Genomic DNA, 20,681 nt, shown 5'->3' with positions numbered 1-20,681 from the left:
GCAAACCTGCTTTTCTCCATCGAGGAAATTTGCTTTTTTAGGAAGTGCCCTTGTGAAAGCTGGTGAGCATGTTAGGAAGGGCATTTCCTTCTCCCTTCGGGGACTTCAGCTAAGCCTTCAGCAAGAAGATGTCCTTGTCTCTTCCACCTGGCGTGGCTGGTGGTCACCAGGGACCACTCCGATTTGCATGGGGGTAGGAAAAGTGCAGGGCTCAACCGGCCCCAGCACTGCCCACATGCCCCTGGCATCTCTCCTCCAGGCTGGAGAGTCCTGGTCTGTCTCCTGCTGCTGGCATCGCTGCTGGTCCTCTATGGGCCGCGGGGCAGGGCGAGCTGCAGGACGGGGTGGTCTGCGGGGCTGTGCCAGGAAGGTCTCCCGCGGCCCCAGCGCAGGATTTCGGGGTGGCCGGTTGGGCCCCTCCCCAGCTTCGCTGACGTGCCCATTCCCAGCATGTCGGAAATGCTTCTGAGCTTCAGTTTTCCTGGCTTGTGTAAGTGAAACATTTGGTTTTGTGACACTTTCCTTAATTATGGGAGCTAATGACAAAACCATTGTGACAAATGACTCAGCTTTTGATAGTGAAGTTAATTAATTCTGAAGTTAGAGCCTCCATCAGCGTACCTGGAAAAACCAGATTAAGAAGTCTGCTTACCTGGTGTAAAACGGGCAGCAAAAACCCAAGTCCCTACAACATGCCAGGTAAAATCCCCCCCATCACTGCAAGGGGATGATGCGCTTGGAGCGAGGAGAATAAAGGCCAGACATCAGCACAGCGTTTGCCTCCCGAGCCATCCCTCCACCTAGCAAAGGCGTCAGGAGGAACGCAGCCTCATTAATGTTTGAATGAGTGACCAGAAGCAGCTTTGCGTTAGATTCTGACCTTCAAGAGCCGTCTCCCTGAAGCCATCTTTCATCTCTTTCATTTGCATTACAATCCTGTTTGCCTCATTATTCGTTATCCACTTCTTCTTCAAAGAATTTAAATCAAATCAATTAAATTGCAGTGGGTCGGAGCAGCAGCAAACCTTTTATGGTGGCTCAGCATGGTCCAGCTGGACTCAGACTACAAAATATCTTTTGATCTCCTGCTATTTGTTCTGTTATTACTTCTGTGGTACCACTGCCTCATAGAATCCCTTTGATAATCTTCCTCCTTTCCCACCCATCCCTTGCAGACGTGCTCCATGTAGAGGCCGGTCTTTGTATGACCTTGGGGAAGGGATTCCCTCAGCTTCCCTCCCGCAGCCAGGGACCGGGATGTCCCCAGCAGGGCTGCTGAGATGGGGAGCTGCTGAACTGCACGCAGCACCCCGTACCCTCGGAGCTGGCACGGAGCAGCTGGGGGAACCCTGTGGCACTGGCGTGATGTTTGCTGGCCCCTGTCATCCCCTTCCCTCTCCTCGACTTGCTTTGTCTACTCAGGGTATCGGTATAGAGGGAAAAAAAGCAGATGCGATGGTGGGGCATGCCAGTGTGTGCAGCTGGTGCGTGCGAAAGCAGAAGCGTGGGCAAAGCGAGGTGGACTTTAGCACGCAGCTGCTGTAAGCGCATTCACCTGGGTCTCTCGAGAGGCTGCGTGCTGCTTGCTAGCCCATGCATGGCCACTCCTGCGCTCCCTTTGCATCTTCCCAGCGTAAAGAGGCTTAATAAGAATGGATTTCTGTTTCTCTCCCCTGCTATTTTTATTGCTACTAAACTGTCGGAAGTCCAGCAGGGAGCTGCAGAGCTGGTAGGCAGCCGCACAAGCTCTCACCAGCTCGTGCCACACGCACTTGGGCTGGTGGCACATATTGCACTGCTCACTCATGTCACATCTAAGAGAACCTCCCTGAACTCAGTAGCACATCACGCAAGGACACACCAGCTTCACCACTGGAGTCCTGTTAGAACCAGTAGATTGCAACCAGCATTTCCAAAGCATGTGCAGATATAAATAATCCCCTCGTAGGAGTGGGGAAGGATGAACACATGTGCCAAAGGCTCTGGAGTCCTTATCCCCTTGCAGTCCCTGGGAGCAGGAAAATGGAGTGAAGACCAGGCAAGGCTGGAGCTCAATATCTCACTGCATTGCTAATGACCCAAACTCGCCTTGTATCAGAGCCTCTCTTCCTTCAAGGAAAAAACCTAATCCAGCTAGGGATTATTTCTGACTACTTACTTTCTGTCACTTTGCCAATTTAAATGCAGCAGAGCTTTCATCGCTGGATTTGGAAGGACAAAGCCTAACAGATCTCGGTTTAGGACATTTTTGCCTGCAAGGACAGCTTTTTTTTGCACAAGTTGTACAATCTTTGCAGCATGAGCTGGTTTCTGTTATTTGTTTCCACTTCGCCGAACTCAGAAGGGTCCAGGTCTGTGAGCAGGTAGATGATGATGGATAAGGCAGTGAACAGCAAGGGGTGAGCAGGGCGGGAGCTGGAGCTGGAGGAGCCCAGGCTGCACAGGCAGGGTGCCAGGCTGTGACCACTGGAGCACACTGCCCTCCAGAGTCTGAGCTGCAAAACGGGATGGCAAGGTCCCCAAATTCTTGTTGGCTGCGAATCTTAGTGAACTCCCTGTATGTCCCCTGGGGTGGCTGCTCTGGGCAGAGCTCCAGGCTCACTCCTGGGACTGGCTACTCCATGCGACGAGTGGTAAAAGGGGTGCAGGGCTTGGCGAGGGGGTGCCCTGCCACCAACCCCTACAAGGGCCAACATGATCCGACATGGACTTTGATTCTGTTTGAGCTTGCTTTGTTAAAAGCCTAGGAAACGGTACATGTGCACTCTGCACACACCTACACACACTATGTTAAAATAACACAATTAAGGCTGCAAAATCCCCCACTCGGAATGCAATTTGCAGCCCCTTCGCTGTAGGTGTGAGATATCTTTGCTGCCTCCTCCCTGGGACGCCTGCCTCTGCACAGGATGGGGGCCGGGCAGGGTGCTGGTGTCAGGCTCTGCCCCACGCGCTGCAGGAGCTGGGTGACAGGCGGTGGGAGCGGTGGGGGTGGCAGGACGATGGCGCGTAATGCCATGGCTGAGGCAGCTGTCCCGGAGAAGCACCGTCTCTCCCTGCGCCTTGCCCCGAGCTACCTTCGTGGTACCCACCAGATCACCCAGGAACAGCATCCCAGTGCAGCCACACGCGGGGCTCATCTTGGTGTCCAGCCTGTGACGCCAAGGCGTGACCTGTGACCATCGTGTGCCGCTGCCAACGCCAGTCACAGAAACTGCGCAACTATAACCCCTCCTCAAAAAATACACAGAAAAAAAGCCTTGTGGTTCAGCTTGGGTGGATGCTTCTGACCACAGTCCCTGAGTCTCCGTCCTCACCCTCACCAGAGAGTGCTCTTGGCCCCCAGCCCCCTGAGCGCTGCAGCCCTCCGGGTGGAAACGCCGGAAAAGCAGGAACTGGTGCTGTGCACCCGGGAGAGCCTGGGCAGACCTACCTCCGCCTCCAGCCTGAGCTCTGAACAGAGGCAGTAAATGGGGCAAGGAGCCCGTAACGAAGCAGGGGAATAAATCAGGGTGATCCACAGCTGGGCAGCCAGTACAGCGGGCGCACTGCGTGTGGCAGGGTGCTGGGGAAGAAACACTGCAGCATTGCAATCAGCATGCCCTGCCTAATGAGTATGCACAAAGAAGATGATTTAAGGTTGTGGAGGCTACTTATTTTCACACTTCTTAATTGCTCAGTACCTGAGGTTTTGGTAACCTTAATTTTCTGTTTGCATTTTGGGAGTAAATAACTAGTATTTACATGTGAGTGCATACAAATGAGAACTGTGAAAGTACACACTATCAGGTAAATCATATGCTCTCCTGTCTCATCTGTAGCCCTTAAAAGACTATTAATTTAAGAGGTGGGTATATTATAGGGCTTATTTGAAAGGTCGCATGAGTCATAAGCTCATCCAACTGGATGCAAAAATGTTCGAGAGAGATGAGGAGACAGCAGAGAGGCACAGAGAGAGAGAGTGAGGGTTTTAACTGGTGGCAAACAATTAAGGAGCGTGATGTGGAAAACACCTCAAGGTGCAATGTTCGTCTTGCTGGCACCTGCCTTGATTTTGGTCTGTCACGGCGCTTGGGCATAAGTCAATTGACACGGCATTTATCACTTGGGTGATAAAACCTGGTCTCCTCGGGGCAGGCGGTGCCCGCGGGCTGTGCACGGGCAGGCTCCGTGTCAGGGTGGGCGGGTGCTGGGGCATCCCCCAGAGCCGCTGTTGCTGTGCCCCCCCCCCCACCCCCTGCCCGGGGTCTGCGGGAGCACGGGGCTGTGTCGGTGCGCGGCCCCGGGCCCCTCGCAGCCAGCCGGTGCTCGGCACCCGGGACCGGGGCAGCGGCTCCAGTGCCGGGGCGGACCGGGCTCCAGGGCTCCCGGCCGAGGCCGGGCGGGGGCCGGGGAGCCGAGCTGCCTCGTACCGGGGGGCTGGGAGCGGGTGCCTGCGCGGCACCCCCGCGCGGCCCCGGTCCCCCGGGGCAGTCCCGGTCCCCGTCCTCGCCCGGTCCCGTTCCCCGCCCCGGGTCAGTCCCCGCCCGGTGCCGGCATCCCGGGGTGGGCTTCCCCTCCCGGCCCCCCACCGGAGCGGTCGCCGCCCGGTCCCGGCACCCCGGGGTGGGCTCTCCGTCCCGGTCCCCGTCCCCCCCCCCCCCCCCCGCCGGGACGGTCCCCGTCCCCGGGCGGTGCCCCCGCCGCCGGCCGGGCGGGGGGCGGTTTCCAGGCGGCGCGGCCCCCCGCGGCCCGCCCTCCGCTGCCCCCCGCCCCCGCCGCCCCCCGCGGATGCCTTGGCCGGGCGGCGCGGGGGAGGCGCCGGGAGAGGCGCCGCGCTCCCGCCGCGGGCGCACGGCGGAGCCGCTCCGCGCCCCGCGCCGCCGCTCGGGCCATGCCGGCCGGGCGCCCGGGGGCTCGGCGGCCCCGCGCAGCGCCGCCGCGGGGGCCCGGCTCGCCGCGGGCCGCGGGGGCATGAGGCGCCGAGCGCGGAGCGCGGCGGCGGGCGGCGGCGCCGGCCCTTCCCCTGCGAGCCGCCGCCGTAGGATGAAGCAGCATGAGGATGTGTGACAGAGGCGTCCAGATGCTCATCACCACGGTGGGAGCCTTCGCAGCCTTCAGCCTGATGACCATCGCCGTGGGCACCGACTACTGGCTCTACTCGCGCGGCGTGTGCAGGACTAAGTCCACGAGCGACAACGACACGAGCCGCAAGAACGAGGAGGTGATGACCCACTCGGGGCTCTGGAGGACGTGCTGCCTGGAAGGTACCGACCGCCCCGCCGGGGCGCCCCGCCGCCCCCCTTCCCCCCCCCCCCCGGGCCCCGCGGGGGGCCCTGCCCAAAAGTTTGGGGGAGGGCAGGGGCATCCCGGGACCCCCCACCCCAGAGCCGGGCTCCCGGCGAGCCCCGGCACCCGCGGCCGGCGAGCGGAGCATCCCTCCCGGCCGGGCTGCTGGGCGGCCCCGCCGCCCCCCCGCTGCCGCCCTCCCCTCCCCGGGCACGGAGACGGAGCTTGATGCGGCACCGCCGCGGGCGAGGGCGAAACTTCGCCGGTGGCTCCTGCACGCAGGACGCGGGGTCCGGGTGGAGCCGGGCCCCGGGTGCGGCCGCGGGGCGCTGGGGTCCCCCGTGCCCGTGGGCAGCCGCGCTGCGCGTCCTCCCGGCAGCGCGGTGCCTGTGCCTGCTATCGGGGAGACGGGGAGCTTCAGGCTGAGAGGCCACAGGTCCCTCTCCCGGCCCCAGGGGCTGTTTTAATGTGAATCGCTCAGCGAGCAAAGCCCCTCAGCCTCTCCCCCTCTGCGAGGCTCTGCAGGCACCGTGTCCCTGTCGTGGGGAAACCCATCGCACCCGGCGTTTTTATAGCCGATCCCCACCACCAGTGCCAGCCCTTCCCCTCTGAACAGCGGAGCGGGGCAAGGCGTGCTGCTGCCGCCCCACCGCAGCTTGTCGCTCCTCCGTTCCTCGGGGACCGTGCCCCACGGCCTGCCTGGGCTGCCCCACGGCCGGGCTGCTCTGCCACGGCTGCCCCACGGCCGGGCTCCCGCCTGCCCAGCCTCACGGCTTCGCCCCATCGCTTCGCTCTTGCAGCAGCGCCCGGCTGGCAAGGCCACGGCAGCTGCTGCCCTCCTGCAGCACAGGCCACGCTTTGGGGGCAGTTTTGACCCGAAGCTACTGCTTGAGATTTATACGAGCAACAGTAGGCTGTGCTTAAACACGAGCTTGGACGGAGCCAGGTGCTGGTACCCGCACAGCAAAAAGTGGCTGATGGAATCACACCGGGCTGTAACTTTTAAAATTAACGTCAGCAGTTGGTGTCCTGTGTACTCGGGGGAACCTGCCCCACTGTCCTGCGCGGCCCTGGGGGCGTCAGGCTTCCCCCAGCCCAGGAGCAACACCTCCGACGGTGGGGGCAAGCGAGCCGCAGCAGCCGAGCTGCTCCCTCCACGTTGGAAAGTTCTCGGTGAGTCACGGCCACAGATGCAGAAATACCCTGTCTGCTCCCGGTGCTCGGTCCTAAACCCGGTGAAGTCAGTCGGAGCTTCCTTATTGATTCAAGGAGGGTTTGGATCATGCTCTAATTCCATAATAAATAATTTGAGATAATCTGTCTCCCCTCTTGGGCTGAGGGAGTCGAGGAGGCAGCAGCCAGGGCTGTGAAAGATGGGATCACTGGAGGCATGAGTAATTTCCAAAATTCTTGGTTTTGCTGGCTGTATATTTTTTTCAGCGAATGTTTTATGTTTCCCTCACTGCGATAAATCACTGCTTTGGAAGGAGCCGGTGAGGCCCCGGTCTCCTGGGCACAGCACACTCAGGAAAGGGCTTAAAGTGCCATGCCAGAGCTTACAGCTGAATCACAGTCCATCACCCTGAGCCTGGACGCGGGGCTGGGAGCAGCGGGGCACATGCTTGCTGTGGGGCCCATCACTCCCCGCTGTACGTTGTCCCCCCCCAGGGCCAGCGCTCCGACAGCTGCTGGAGCGGGAGCAGGGCAGCTCTGCACAGTGCCGTGCTGGTGCTGCTCGGCCGTGCCTGTGGCACGATCAAGGCCTTGCGCTGGGCACAGGCTCTGTCATCCCTTGCGTGCGCGTGAGAGCACGGATGGGCAATGGGAGCTGCGGGAGGCACACGGCACTGAGTCGGCGGCTGGGCGGGGGGGGTCCCAGCCAGTGCTTGGGGTGAGCACGTGGGGCTGCGATGGTGCTGGGTGGGCTCGGCGGTGCTGCTCGTCACCCTCCTGAATTTTCCTGGAGAAATGAGCTGGTGTCTCGCAGGCTATTAACCGATGCGATGCTGGGAAGGGAAAACTTCCCCCAGCCGAGCTGTGCAGAGCTCACGCATGTTCCCGCGCGGAGGAAGGACAGTGCTGCAGCGGGGGCTGAGTCCCCCCGGAGCTGAGGATCGGTGCTGCAGCCGCTCGGCCACTCTCTCCACCGTTGCGCCCTGCGCCGGGGGAGTGCTGGGTGCTGAGCCCCTGTACCCAGTACTTTTACGTGCAGCAGGTCCTGTCTGATTCCTGCTGGCAGGGTCTCGCTCTGTCTCTAATTTCTGTGCACTTATTGTATCTGGCTTGAAAAACAGACAAAGGTTGTGTTTTTACCGTCCTGTGCTAGGAATGAGCATGGTCCGTCGAAAGGGCCAGTTCTCCGGTGGTGCAGAAGATGCTTTTAGCACTGAGCAGTGCTCTCTGCCCGTCAGGAAGCGCCTCAGCCTTGAACTTTCCACCACTAACAGGGGTTTAATGTGTGTAACAACGGAGGAATCAAGTGGCGAGCTCCAGTCGCTCGTCTGGCTGAGTGTGCGTGGCAGATTATTAAAATGACCGACGTGAGCGCTGGGTGCACGCTCCATCGCAGATGCTCTTTAAATCCATGTCAGTCACACGCGCGCAGCGCCTGCGTGGGAGCCGCTCGCACCACGTGAGCATCAAAAGCCCATAGGCGAGAGCGGATAAATCTTGAATGAAGCCGCTGCAGACCTATGTAGAGACACCCACGCTGGAAAACACAAATTAGTGGTTGACTCAATATCTGGAGCCCAGGCAGGCGCTCCCAGACTGCTGTGCTAGGATAGCCTCTGTTTTAAATTGCAGCGTTTGGATTCTAATTATCACTTTTACAATATGCAGATACTTAGTAGGTGTCTTCTTGTACTTCCTGCTCAAACGTGACCGGCGTTTGTCGGTGTGTGTCCCCCGTGGCTGTTTATCATCAGTTGTTTTCCTCTGTGACTTCCTTGTTAATATAAAAGGTAGGGAAACGCACAGCACTTCAGGGAGAAAGCTGAAGTTGGGAAATAGCTGCTTAGGCTTGTGTTGGTTTTAGGCAAGTAAAAGAACTTTGGTTTTCATCAAACTTAATTAAATTCAGCAATGTTAAATGCAGGGAGCCTCCTTGTCCTCCCTGCTGCGTGGTATAGATTGGGACTGGCTCCGTGGCATCACACGGAGCTGAAACAGGCAGAAGTAGCACGAGAATTTGGCCAAGGCTGCTTGAAATACCATATTTTAAGGCAATGTGGTACTTTTCCTTTCCTCCTTCATTTCCCTCGTCATAATAAAGTGCTCCGTCATTTCTGGAGGACCACGAGCGTTGCTCAGCCTGCTTCCCTCCCGGAGGATGCGCAGCGACCTGCCGTCCCTCTGGGGCGTCCTCAGCTGGGGCGGGACGCGGGGCGGTTTGCAGAGGACGCAGGGCGGTTTGCAGAGGACACATCTGCCTGCGGCTGCGCAAGGATGCGGGGACCCAGAGCTGTTCCTCAGCTGAGCTGTCCCACTCGGACCTGTCCTGGCCCCCCCGCTCCAGCATCCCCCCCGAGCAGCATCAATGCAGCCTTCGCCAAGCCGGTAACTCCTCCCTGCCAAACCTGGAGAGCTTTGCTTGGGTTTTGGTCTTTTTTGGGGGGATCCTGTCTAGATTAAAACCTAATATTGCGAGTATTGTCAGCTGACCCCTACAGCCCACAGGACCCTGCTGAGCCACTTCTACACCTGACCTGCAACTCCTGCTTGGCTCCTGGTGCATTTTAGGTAGATGGTCACTCCTGGAGGCTTCAGCTGAAGGTGAATCTGCCGTGTCCCTAGGCCAGCTGTTGCACCGGGAAAAGAAATAATGAACCCCTCACACTTCCTTGGAACATAAGAAATAATCTCTGCCATTTGCCTCTTTTACCCACAATTATTTCATGTTTTCTTTAATACTCTCGATGAAGACCTTGTTATAGCTCAACACTATTCTGGTAACAGGCGAGCCCGTGTTACCTCGTCGGATGACAATGTACAATCTCCGCAATCTGCCTCCCAGTCCCTTTAATAAAGCGCTGTTGATTCTGCATAGTACTGGTCTTTTACTTTTTCAGGAGAGCTAAATCAAATACCCTATGGAACTCTAAATGTATTATGTTACTGATTTCCTTTATCAACCGAATTTGTAACCATATCGAGAAAAATTTACGAAGTTTGATAAATCTATTTTCCACCAGGCTGTCTGACATTTATCTCATCCCCTGGTTCCTCCCTGCCACTGCCCACCTCAGCTAACCCACAGGCGATGCTGGGATCGCAGCTCCTATCATTGCCCATCACCATCGCTCGTGGCACGGTCTGATTAAACATTAAACCAGCTTTTCCTGTCTTCTAGAAATTCAACAGAATGCCAAGTTTTATTAAAATCCATTTTAGATCTTCAGAAAACTTCTCAGCATATTCTCTGAACTCTCTTGGGAGAAAGTTCTCTAGTGCTACTGATTTCATGTTTACACTTAATAGTTGCTGTTTAGCGTCCTCCCTAACTCCTGGCGGAATACAGGAGCCGATTTGTCTCCAAGTACAGAACAGAAGTATCTGATGAATAAATAATTGTGTGTCACTTCTGCTTCATGACTGACAGTTGCGCTGTTATGATCTGGTAGTGATTTACATCGGCGGTAAAGCTCCTTTCTTCTAACGTGACTAAAGAATTCCTCCTTGTTTTGCTTAAACCTTTCGGTTGCAGGTTTATTTTAACTGATGCCATTAGCTTCTCTTGTCAGCCACGTGTGTGTCCTAACTGCTACTTCCAATATCAAAAGCCCTGAGTTTTAATTTTTTAATTGCAGTTTTTCAGTTCCCCTTTCAGCAGGCCTGACAGAAGCGTGGGGTGCCAGGGAAGTGCTCTGCCCTTGCTCCTGAGTAGCAATCGTGCTTCTGCATTTACGTTTTTCCCCCAATTGGTTTTGTCCGTGGTTGCTTTTGGCTCTGCTGAGCCGAGCTGGTTCGCACCGAAGGTGTTAAATTGGGCTGGAAGCAGCTGCCCCTGGACAGCCACCAGCTCTTCCCCTGCTTTCAGCTTCTCTCAGTCCTTCTGAGTGAGGCCAAGCAGAGAATTTCCCCAAGGTGACAGCAATATTGTTTCTGTTAGAAAGTTATTATCTTTAATTTTTAAAAGCGCCAAGCAAATGTCCCTGAGATTGCAATCATCCATGATAGAGCACTTTTTCTCGCTACTCATTATAGGTAGGTATTTAAGGAGCTGCTCATCCTGTTCCTCTGTCTGGTTGGTGTCTGTAATAGATTCTCATCAACAACCCGTCTTGCAATTGAACAATTCTCCATGGTGCTCTTGGTCCAGCTCCGCGGTGCTGCCAGCGGCGCCAGCGCTGGTGATGGTGTCTCTGCCACGGCTGCGAGCTCTCTGTACGCAGCCACACTGACCTCCCTGGCAGGCAGCTGCTCCAGCCCACCGACCTGGCAGTCCCAGCACAGCTCCCCCCCGCCGATGCCACCACACGTGGCTCTGTCCCGAGGATGCTCGCTGGCTCCGGCACCACAACGAGGAGAGCCCTGGGATGATGGCCGTGCGGATGGGGGACCATTGGCATGGGCTGGAGGTGATGGAGGGGGAGACAGGACAGGTCTGTAACAGCATGGGAGGTTGGGGGAGGTGAATGGGGAATGGTTATTTGCTCTTCATTATGTGAGAGCTAGGAGGCATCAAGGTAACTTGTGTGATGGAAAGCAGATGATGGAGACATCTAAGATGATAGTGGTGGGTGAAGCTGAAGAGGGACCAGTTACTCATTTGAGACTATCATCTGATGCAATTACCATGCTGCAGGTTTAACAACCCTTCCCCTCCACCCCGAGAAAGCCTTTCCACCAGGACGGCACTGAGGAGGGGCAGGCCACTTGCCCAGCACTGGGGTCAGTTGTGTCACCAGGGTCAAAACAGGACTGAACAAATGCCTCGAGCATGGGGCTCTGCGAGGTGTCACGTACGATGCCCCAGGCATAACCTCTGACTTAGGAAATCCCTGAACCTCGGCTTGGTGGAGGACGTATTGAATAAGCATTAATTACTGTCCTCTGATAGAGATGGCAATTAGGCTAACCGGACCCTCGGTCTGCTCCAGACCCACGTTCTTGTGGCACGTGGCCAAATGCCAAGAGCCATAAAAATCCTTCTGGACAGAGAGGGGCTGCAGGCTGCTGCCAGCCAGGGCTGCGCCTCCAGGCAGCCGTGCCTTCGGATCTCACTGCTGTTCGGAAGGTGTCCGGAGAGGAGCCATGCTTCAGCCCGCTGCCACCAGCTCTGCTTTGAGAAACTGTTGCTTCGAACAGGGGGTGCAGAATTTACCCTCCTGGGATGCTGCAGCATTTATCTGGACAAAAATCCCATCTTCTGGGGTGGTGTAGAGAGCTGGTTCCCACATTGCCTGTGAGCAGCACGTGATGAGTAAAATGTATGCTGTGAACAGCTCAGAAACAGGCATTTTATTGCTGCATAGGCGTGGTGCAGAGTCTGTCATCTCAAGAGCTGTTACTGTTTAATAGAGGTGGAAGTCTGAATTTGAATGAGGCTCAAGTGTTTTTTTTCCCCATGCAAGGTCACTATCTCCATTACGGCTGTAAATAATTAGGGGTGGCTAATGAAGGCTGCAAGCCCTGGTGCTGGGGCTGGCGGCTGGGAGCGTAACTGTGGTTTGGGGGAGGATGCCCCAGGGATTGATGCTGGATCCTCCTCTCCCCGGTCCCCGGAGGTGTGGGGCACTGGCACGGGCTGGCCGGGAGGTGCCAGCAGATGATGTTTGCTGATAGCAGCCAGGGAAGCGGGGAGAGATGCTTGGCTCCGCTGCCGAGAGTTACGTGGCCTTTGGTAAATCATTTCCCTTCTCTCTGCATGAGTTTTGCCTTTTGTAATGTGAGGCTGGGTGGATTCATTAGTGTTCGTCTCTTAAACGGCTCCTGGAAAGGCACACAGCACCGTTATCGCTGGTCTGTAGGGTAAAGACCCTTCCCTGCCCACCGGCACAGCCCGCCTGGACCACGCAGGGCTCTTTGGCACAGTGGTTCAGGGTAACGGTCCAGGTGTGGAGACCTGTGATGCTCTTCAATTGCCCGTGCTATTTGGGATGAGATGAGGTGAGACAGCCATGGTATGAAACTTGCTCAGCGCTTCTCGCATCTCGGTGGTTGCTTTTCACATGGATTTCATCATGGATTTTTAATGAACACAATGCGCATTTCATAAATAGACATTAACCTCCTTTTTCAGGAAAATCGAAATTGCGCTTAAAATTATATAAATGTGCTAACCCATAAGTGCAGGGGGTTGCTCAGCCACTGCCTGAGGGGTCCCGCTTGGCAGGTGGGGTTAATCCCTGGCTCACCTTGCCGATGAGTGTGTCTGGCTGACTCACGGCCGTGCACTGGCAGGATGCAGATGCAACGTATCCACTGTCATTAATGCACATCAGCGCTGATAGGTGCTGAGGGTGAGTTAGTTAAAGACATCCGAGGGGAAAGGTGCCCACCCCGTTTACTGAGTCACTCTGAAGCACCCGCGGGGAGATGGGGAGCGAGGGGGGAAGCGCAGCGGGGCGCGAGCAGGGCTGCGTGCTCGGCGAGGGTTTTCTCCATGTGCCTGCGACGTTGGAGGAACCAGGGAGGGCTCCTGCCCGCCCGCTGCCCTGCTCCCCCGTCGGTAAGGGCTGCAAATGTGCTACAACATCTAAAACTCACTTCAATTTTTTAAATGACACTTGGAAGCAGATTCCTTGAAGCTGGTGTTTGACTGCATTTTGGGTTAGTGCTTGGTGTGGAGAGAGTGGTTTCACGTCCCTTCCTAAGGGTTCATGGGTGGGTTTGCTTTGGATGACGCTTCAGGCTCATCACCAGAGGTTTTCTGTAGCCTTTCTCTGAGGTGAGGCACCCTGGGAATGCATCCATTGCCGCTCGCTCTGCGCAGTCCCACCGCTCAGGCTGTAATGAGCCGTGGCTCGCTCGGGGGGACCGCAGCAGCGGGCATCTTGAGATACGTCTTTGATTAAGAAAGACACCTGCTGTGATGAAGAATGACAGTGCCAGGGTGACAACTGGTGTCTTCTCCCTCGGCTTGTGCATGCTGACAGCTCTGCGGCGGCTCCGGGGAGGAGAGTTTCTGCAGCCTGTGCCGAGGAGGAGCAGCGGGCTGCATCGCCGCGCGGCAGATCTGTTACACAACCCCCGGCGTAAAACACTGCTTGTGTCATGGGCCAGCGGGCCAGCCCTGGGGACTCGGGGATGCTTTCCGAAATTTTCTTATTTTACATTTGTGTTATCTTTTAACCATCTACTTGCAGCAGGTATTTGACAGTATCTTCAAAATGAAAAGTTCAGGCCAGGGTATGCTTCGTGCTTTGAACTGTCCCATGTCCTTTGGAGTGATTCTGTCGGAGACAGAAACGCATCGACTTCTCATGGTCGCTCTCTGGACCAGAGGCGTGCTGCATGATGAGCAGCACACCTCTGCCTGGCCTTGGGCTTTCCTAGGTAAAGCTGTTGAGCGATGGCTTCACTTGCCTGGTCCGGTCCCTTGCTTGTCCAAGGCAGGAAGGGATGCAGAGCAGCTGGCACAAACGAGGGTCTTCTCGCTCTGTGGTTTCCAGAGAAACATGAGGACAAAGTGGGATTTCTACATTTGGGTTAGCTCACGCTCCACAACCAGAGGAGAGCCAGCTGCCTTTGGCAGGACCAGAAAACCCGGCCGGCCTCCCTTAGCAGCTCTGCCTCTGGGCCAGCGCCGGCAAAAGGGCCAGATTGTCATTGAGTTGCTCTTATGGCAACTTGATGTTTTGCATTTGTTTGCACATTGTTGGTAATCAGCTCCCAGAAGTGGGTTTCCCGTCCTCACCGCGCTCCATGGCAGGCAGCCTCAGCAGCAGGGCTGATCCGCCATCATTTAACCACCGTCCCAGTTCCAAGGGTTTACAAGGATGTTAATGCTAAAACTGCCACAGCCCGTTCCTCCATCCCACCTTTCCCTGTTGCTCTGGCCGTGCTCTTGCTGCTGCCCTCCCTGTGCCGGGGCTGCTGCCGCCCCATGGCTCGCTTGCCCAGAGGAGAAAGGGTGGAAAGGTCTTCTTACAGCAGGGTTTTGCTCCCTTTTGAAACATGTGGCGGGACGCCTGGGCTTTGCTCGTCTCCCTAACCCTTGCAAAAATCACTTGCAGACTGGGTGAGTGACTGCGTTTGACAGGCTTGAAAATATCAGGGTTTTTCATAGTCATCATGGGGAGAGGCAGGAGAAATGATTGTGGCTGCTGGATGGGTGATACTGCATGATGATTTTCTCAGATATTGCCTGTTTCTTATCTCCTGACACCACAATCTATAGACAAACCTGGCGCTGTCGGGCTGCAGAGGATGGCTTAGCCGTTCCCACGTCCGGTTATTAGGAACCGTGTTGTTTTATCGTACAGAGACAAACAGAGTCATAAAGAAATGATAAGGCAGGCAAGGGAAGGCAGAGGGCAGGCGTGGGAGCAGGAGCAGCACCTCACTGCCATCCCACCGCCCTCACTGGGGGCTTTGTGCATTTGCTTTTTGCCAAGCGGTTTGTATTGAAGGAGGAGACTTGGGCCGGGACAGGAGCCCCGGGGTGGGCGCAGGGAGTGGAGGGGGGATGTGCGACCCCCCGGCCTTTCTGGGGGCCGCTGGGAGCCCGTGGGGGTGCTGGCATTGGCAGTACACGCCGTGCGACTTGGGCGGTGTAAAGCAGTGACAAAAGGCGGCATTTGAGGGTGACATTTGTGTTTGTGCTCTCGAATGCTCGCATTTCCAATTTTGCTGGTGATTTGGTAATTGTCCCCTAATTATACCTGTACTCTCAGTTCGTGCCTGGAATCACAAGGGGAGGGGAAAGCGACCCCCAAGGAGGCTACCAACAAGCGACTACCCTTCTAAAGTATTCCTGATTTTAACTTCTTAAAATCAGTGTTGGCTTATGCTCCTGACACCGTCATCGAGCTGCTCATGTCCTGCAGAACTACCCCTGGTCCCAGGGATGGCATCTCTGTCCCCCCTGGAGAGGCTGGGCTCCCTCCTGACAAGGGAGCAGAAACCCCTCGGGACAGGCTGGCTGATGCCCGACTGGATGTCAAAGACCAACTTACAATTTTTTTTTTGCAACTGTCAGAGTGCTTTGATGCATCAGCATCATCAATTGCATCACACGACGTCATCACATGAGCAATTGCAAGGAGCTGCGAGAGTCACTGGCTGCCTTCCCTCTGGCCTGCCTCCTGCCCGACCCCGACCCCGGGGCTGCTTGCCTGGCCGGGAAAGGTCACTGTCACTTTGCGAGACAGACTGCGATCTCACATCGACTTTCCGTGCCGCCCTGAGCCTGCAGCAGCTCCAGCTTTGCCTTACCAGCCAGCCGAGGCAGTAATTTCTGCCAGGCTGCACAGCATCCTTGCCAAATCCTCCATTTGCCTTAACAGCCTTGCTCAGCTGAGCAAACCTTATCACAGCGCAGCAGCTGTGCCGCGCGGCTTCACCACCGAGCAGCCAGCGACGCTGCCGCAGAGCGAGCTGGGGAAACGGGGACCCCGTGAGGCAGCAGAGCGGGGTCCCCTCCGGATGGGGACCTGCCGCTCCCCCCTGCCAGCCCGTGGTGGGGCAGCAAGCCGGCAGGCTGCCGACGGTGTCTGGAAGCCTCTCGCAGCCCCGAGGCTCCTTCCCTCCACGCCGGGAGAACCTCTTGTCATTCTTCAGCACGCTTCAGCCAAGGATGAAAGTGTTTTCTATACATTAGTCTTTGGCCTTCCCTCCAACATGAAAAGCTGAAGAAGGACAAGAGTGATTACGCCTTTCATAGGAAGTAGGAAAGCTGCAGCCCGGGGTGGGAGACCTCTTAGCTGGGGGAGAAGCAGGAGCTGGGTCTTCTGCTTCTGTCACCAAGCAGTCAAAGCGTGCTCCAGCAAGGGTACAGGGACGGCAGTGAGGCCAGGGGGAGGTGGCGTGCATGTTTTAAATAATTTTAACTAATAATAATAGTTTTAAATAATACCTACTCTGCATATTGCCCCAACTTGCCCCGATTCCCACTGCTGCTGTGGGAAGCACGAGAGCTGCTGCTGCCCCCCAGCCTCAGCCAGCAGCAGGAGAAGGGCAGGTCCTCGCTCCCAGGCGGGGCCACCAGCTGGTCCCCTCGGGGCAGGGGCACCCCCCTGGCCGAGCTTCTGTGCATCCCTGTAGATGCGTGCCGTATGGCTTTCCTGTTTGTCCTAGCTAGCTCGCGGCTGAGGTGAGAGACAGATATGTCGGCGCCTCCGCCCCTGAGCCGCGCTCCCGCAGCGCAGCCCGTCTGTGGTACAGTGTGGTGCGGTACGGTGCGGTGCGGTACGGTACGGTACGCTGGGGTGCGGGACCACTGCAACAGAATGGCCCTTTCTGCCCATTCAAACATGTAGCGGCCACGTCTGTCACAGGCGTTTGGTATGTGTGAGCTGGTCTCCGTCACCTGCGGTTCAGTACGAGTGCAGTGTATGTAAAACTGCAGCATCTCGGTGCGTACGTCGGGTATCGTGTCTGTGCCGCTCACCGGAGGATCTCGGAAGCAGCCCTGTGTCTTAAGCAAGGGCTTTTCACGATACGCAAGTTCAGTCACTCGTTTAGAAATTATGGCATTGTCAATTTGGACAGAACTTCCCCCCAGGATGAGGAAAAGTCTTCCAGAAAATAGGAGAAGCAGAACGTCCCATTGGCATCCAGGAGCTTTGTTCCTCGGGGTCTGGGTTTCGTCGTAATTAGCCTGGCTCGCAGCGCAGGCTCTGGCAGCGCTTTCGGCCGGCTGGGCGGCAGCGCTGTCACCTCCCACGCAGAGCCTATTTCCAGGGCTGTGCTGAGGGCTGTGAAATCCCAGGCTCTGCGCAGCTCCAGCTGAGCACCCAAAATGAGCAGACGCTTGTGATCTGCATCTCTCCAGTCCTCCACTACCCATCTGTAAATTGGGGATAACATCACCTGCCCCGGCTCAGCGCAGGAGCCGGAGGAGCCTCTGAGACACTCCCGTGCTGCCAGAGCCAAGCGGGGAGCCCGCGGAGAGGGAATAGTTCCCTCTTGGCAGCAGGCGAGGTGAATGAGGCCGGGGGCCGCACGCTGAGCACCGAGGGCAGATAACGAACGCAGCTCCGGCAGAAAGCAAAGTGCCCTGAGGGAGCTGGCAGAGGTGGGAGCGGGCGAGGGATGGGAAGCGATAACGTAGCAAATACTGGTAACCCAACATACACGGGGGGCTGGCCCCAAGCTGCACAGACTGCCCCATCCCCGCAGCCCTGCCCTCAGTGCAGCTTTCATCATCTCCTTTAGCCAAAACTGTCGGTGCATCATCAAGAGTGAGGCAGGTGTGTGCCGTGAGCATTAACCAGGCTGGAGCTGCTGGGCTGCAGCTGGGACAGACCCATTAAAAGGGCTGCCACGGGGCACCGTTCTCCTTGCAGGGACGTGCAGTGTGGGCTGAGCAGTGCTGAGGGCAAAGTGGTAGACCCTGGGCGCTGAGCCTGAGCTGAAAATGGGGGAACGAACCCGCGGGAGCAGCCCCAGGTAAGTGCCAGGGGGAGGCAGGGCCGGGGGGGGGGGCCAGTGCCGGCGGAGCCAGGGCAGCGCCGAGGCAGTGCAGGCAGCCTGTGCCGTGCAGGTGTAGCAGTGCATGTCCTGGGAGGCTTCCTGCACGCTTGGGGGGATCCTGTGCCTCTGGCAGGCACAACCCTTCTGGCTCTCCGTGCTCTGCCGTGGGGCACAGCCCTGCTGTCCTTGAAGCCGATGGCAAAACATCCCCTGGCTTCAATAGCAGCAGGGCGGGCTCTTCTGTGTGATTTAATGCAAAATAGGAAGGAGATGGAAAGCATTGGCATGAGCTGTGAAGCTATCTGCTTGTCCATCCATCTCAGGGTCTTTTATGTTTTTCTTCTTTCCCCCTTCAAATCTCTTTTTGGCTGCTACTGCCTCCTGGAAGGGTAGAGCCGCGTGGGAGCTGGGGTTGTTTTGAAGCCCCGGAGTTGTTCTAGCAAAATGTTTTGTGCTTTGAGCCAGATTTGGGAAGGTGGGAGAAGGTGAGGCCAGTTTATGGCCAAAGTAATGGTGTGACCAGCTCGGGGACCCATGGGGCAGTTTGCCCAGGTCTGACCCGTGTGAAAGCGGAGCAGGTTTGTAGCTGGCAGCACGGTCCTGTTCCCTGGCCCGAGGTTATCTGAACACAGAGCCTGCAGTGCTGGGGCTGCGGCGTGGGCAGGGGAAGCAAGAGCCTTGAATAGAGGGGTCCCTGCCTGTGGGCAGGAGAGCATTCCAGGGCTCCAGGGAAGCTGGTTGCAATGTGTTGGGGTCTCTCAGTGCTGTGAAATCCCGAAGTGATGGATGATGGACAGGACACACCATCCTCCTGTAGCTGTCCTTACCACTGTCTGCAGGCAGGGAGCACGCTGCCTGTACGGCAGCGTCGAGAAGTTTCCGATGGCAAAGCCCTCCCAAAGGCAGCGGGGCAGAGCGAGTGCTGTGCAATGGAAATTGCTCTGAATTTCTGGAAAGCTTACCAGGGCATAGGTAGGCATCTTTCGTTTCTCGGAGGGTGAAGGCAAGGTTTGGCGTCACTCACTCATTCACCAGCAAAGTCCTCTCCTAATGCTCAGTCTATAGGATAGTCCCTTCTTGTTCTCCCAAAAAAGCCAAGAGTGAAACTATGGTGCTACTCTTGAATATCGCTTTTCCCCATCTGGGGCATTGGAACAGGCTTCCCGGGGCTCTCTTCCCCTCCTGCAGATGGTGAGGAGGCGGCTCTGCCTCCCAGCAGGCAGCAGGCTAAATCCGTCGGTGCTGGATGTGCTCCGGTACCTGCGATAGTCAGCAGGGCTGGGCCGGACCCCGACCCCTGGTTACACCGAGCGGAGCAAGCCTGGAGCCAGCCGGGTAAGGGAGAGTGGGGAGCCTGCGGCTGCAGGCTGCCAGGACCCTCCACTCCCGTACCAGCAAACATGCAGCACAATGCCCACTGAATTCCCTAAAATAAACAGGCTTTGATGGATCAAGTCCCTTTTAGCGCATCAGCTGAAAACTTCAAATATTTATATCGTTAGGGAGATATGACAGAAGTATATATATTAAAAAAAAAGGCAGGTGCTTGAGTGGCAGTCCCATATTTGAAGTTCAAATACTTACCTTCATATCAATGCTATAAAAGAGGAAGAAAAAAATAAATTTAATATCACTTTTGCAAGGAAAACAACCTGCCGAGCCTCCTCCCAGGCTAAATGTGGTTTAAAGATTGACTGTGCAGCTGTAAAAACTATTGATGAACTGTAAACATGAAAAGATCGCCCTGCTTGTGGCCTGTCAAAAGCATTAGGTTGGAAATGCTCTGTGCTCTGCTCCAGCATGACTCACCGAGTCCTCAGCAAATGTGTTTATTTGTAAAGATCCTTATTTCAGAAATAGTGACCTTTTTAATGCCTCGTGCAGCGAGCTCGGAAATTCAAAAGTGCCTTTTGGCAACTTGCTAGTCTTACTGAAGCTCTGACAGTGCTTTCCATGGCAATTTACATATTTTTAGCCTTGATATTCTGCACTGTGGGGCTCCTTTGGAAAATGATAAGCTTTCCGCAGCCCTCAATGCAATTCGGCATCTGCAGCGCTGGGCTGAGATCAGGCTGTGCAGAGGGCACGGAGGGATTCGCTTGCTCTCCTGTTGGGCTCTTTACAGCACACCTTCCGAGCCTTCTGCCTCTTTGAACCCGCCCTGGTTTTATTAACATCCTCCTTGAAAAATGGACCGTGGTATTAGTCACAAATTTGAGCAGCTGCTTCACCTTGAAATAGGGAATAAAACTTTGAAGCTGTTATTCCAGGCTGCTGTGCATCAAAGCACCAGGTTAGCTCTTTTGGCTGTCGCGTTCATCATCACCTGCTTCCCTGCCAGGCTGCCCGAGCTCGGGGTCTGCGCTTGCCGGCATGAAGCCCCCGTTGCCGGCACTCCTGCAGTCTGCTGTCGGTTGCACCAAGGCAAATTCGGTGACCAGCGACCTCGTCGCTCTGTGTCCGTGGCCTGTCCCCTTGTTCCGAGTCCCCACTCGCGCCATCAGATACCAGCACCTGCAGCAGTCGAAGGAACACAGCGGCACTGCTCCTTGCCGTGCCAGAGCGTGCTGGAGCCCGGGGAGGGTGGGCAGCCGCGGGCAGCTGCAGGCAGCCACACCACTGCTGCCCTGCCGCGGAGCATCTCCATCCTCGCGGTCCTCGGGAACTTCCTGGCAAGGCATTAAGCATCGCTGTTAATTGCTCAGTCGGCTCCTTCAGCACGTCTCTTTAAGCTCTGGGATGTGAATATGAAATGTCGCAGTTGTAATAACAGTTATTTAACATTTCTTGGTCCTGTGACTAAACGCTTCTGCCATTTGTGTTTGGTAACGGGC

At 56.4% G+C, this 20,681-nt stretch overlaps 1 protein-coding gene across 1 annotated transcript in view; it reads left to right on the top strand.

Annotated features, from left to right (window-relative positions):
• The first annotated feature begins 4,969 nt into the window (after window positions 1-4,969).
• Window positions 4,970-20,681, top strand: part of CACNG3 (calcium voltage-gated channel auxiliary subunit gamma 3) — a 33,987-nt gene continuing 18,275 nt past the window's right edge. Inside the window, exon 1 of the mRNA XM_076351075.1 lies at window positions 4,970-5,246. Within this exon, the coding sequence (XP_076207190.1) occupies window positions 5,036-5,246 (211 nt within the window). The 5' untranslated portion in view covers window positions 4,970-5,035. The remainder of the gene's footprint in view (window positions 5,247-20,681) is intronic.

The sequence above is a fragment of the Aptenodytes patagonicus genome, chromosome 13, assembly GCF_965638725.1.
Source record: "Aptenodytes patagonicus chromosome 13, bAptPat1.pri.cur, whole genome shotgun sequence".
Classification (NCBI taxonomy): Eukaryota; Metazoa; Chordata; class Aves; order Sphenisciformes; family Spheniscidae; genus Aptenodytes; species Aptenodytes patagonicus.
The sequence above is the reverse complement of the archived record's forward strand: the minus strand, read 5'-3'. Positions and strand labels throughout refer to the sequence as shown.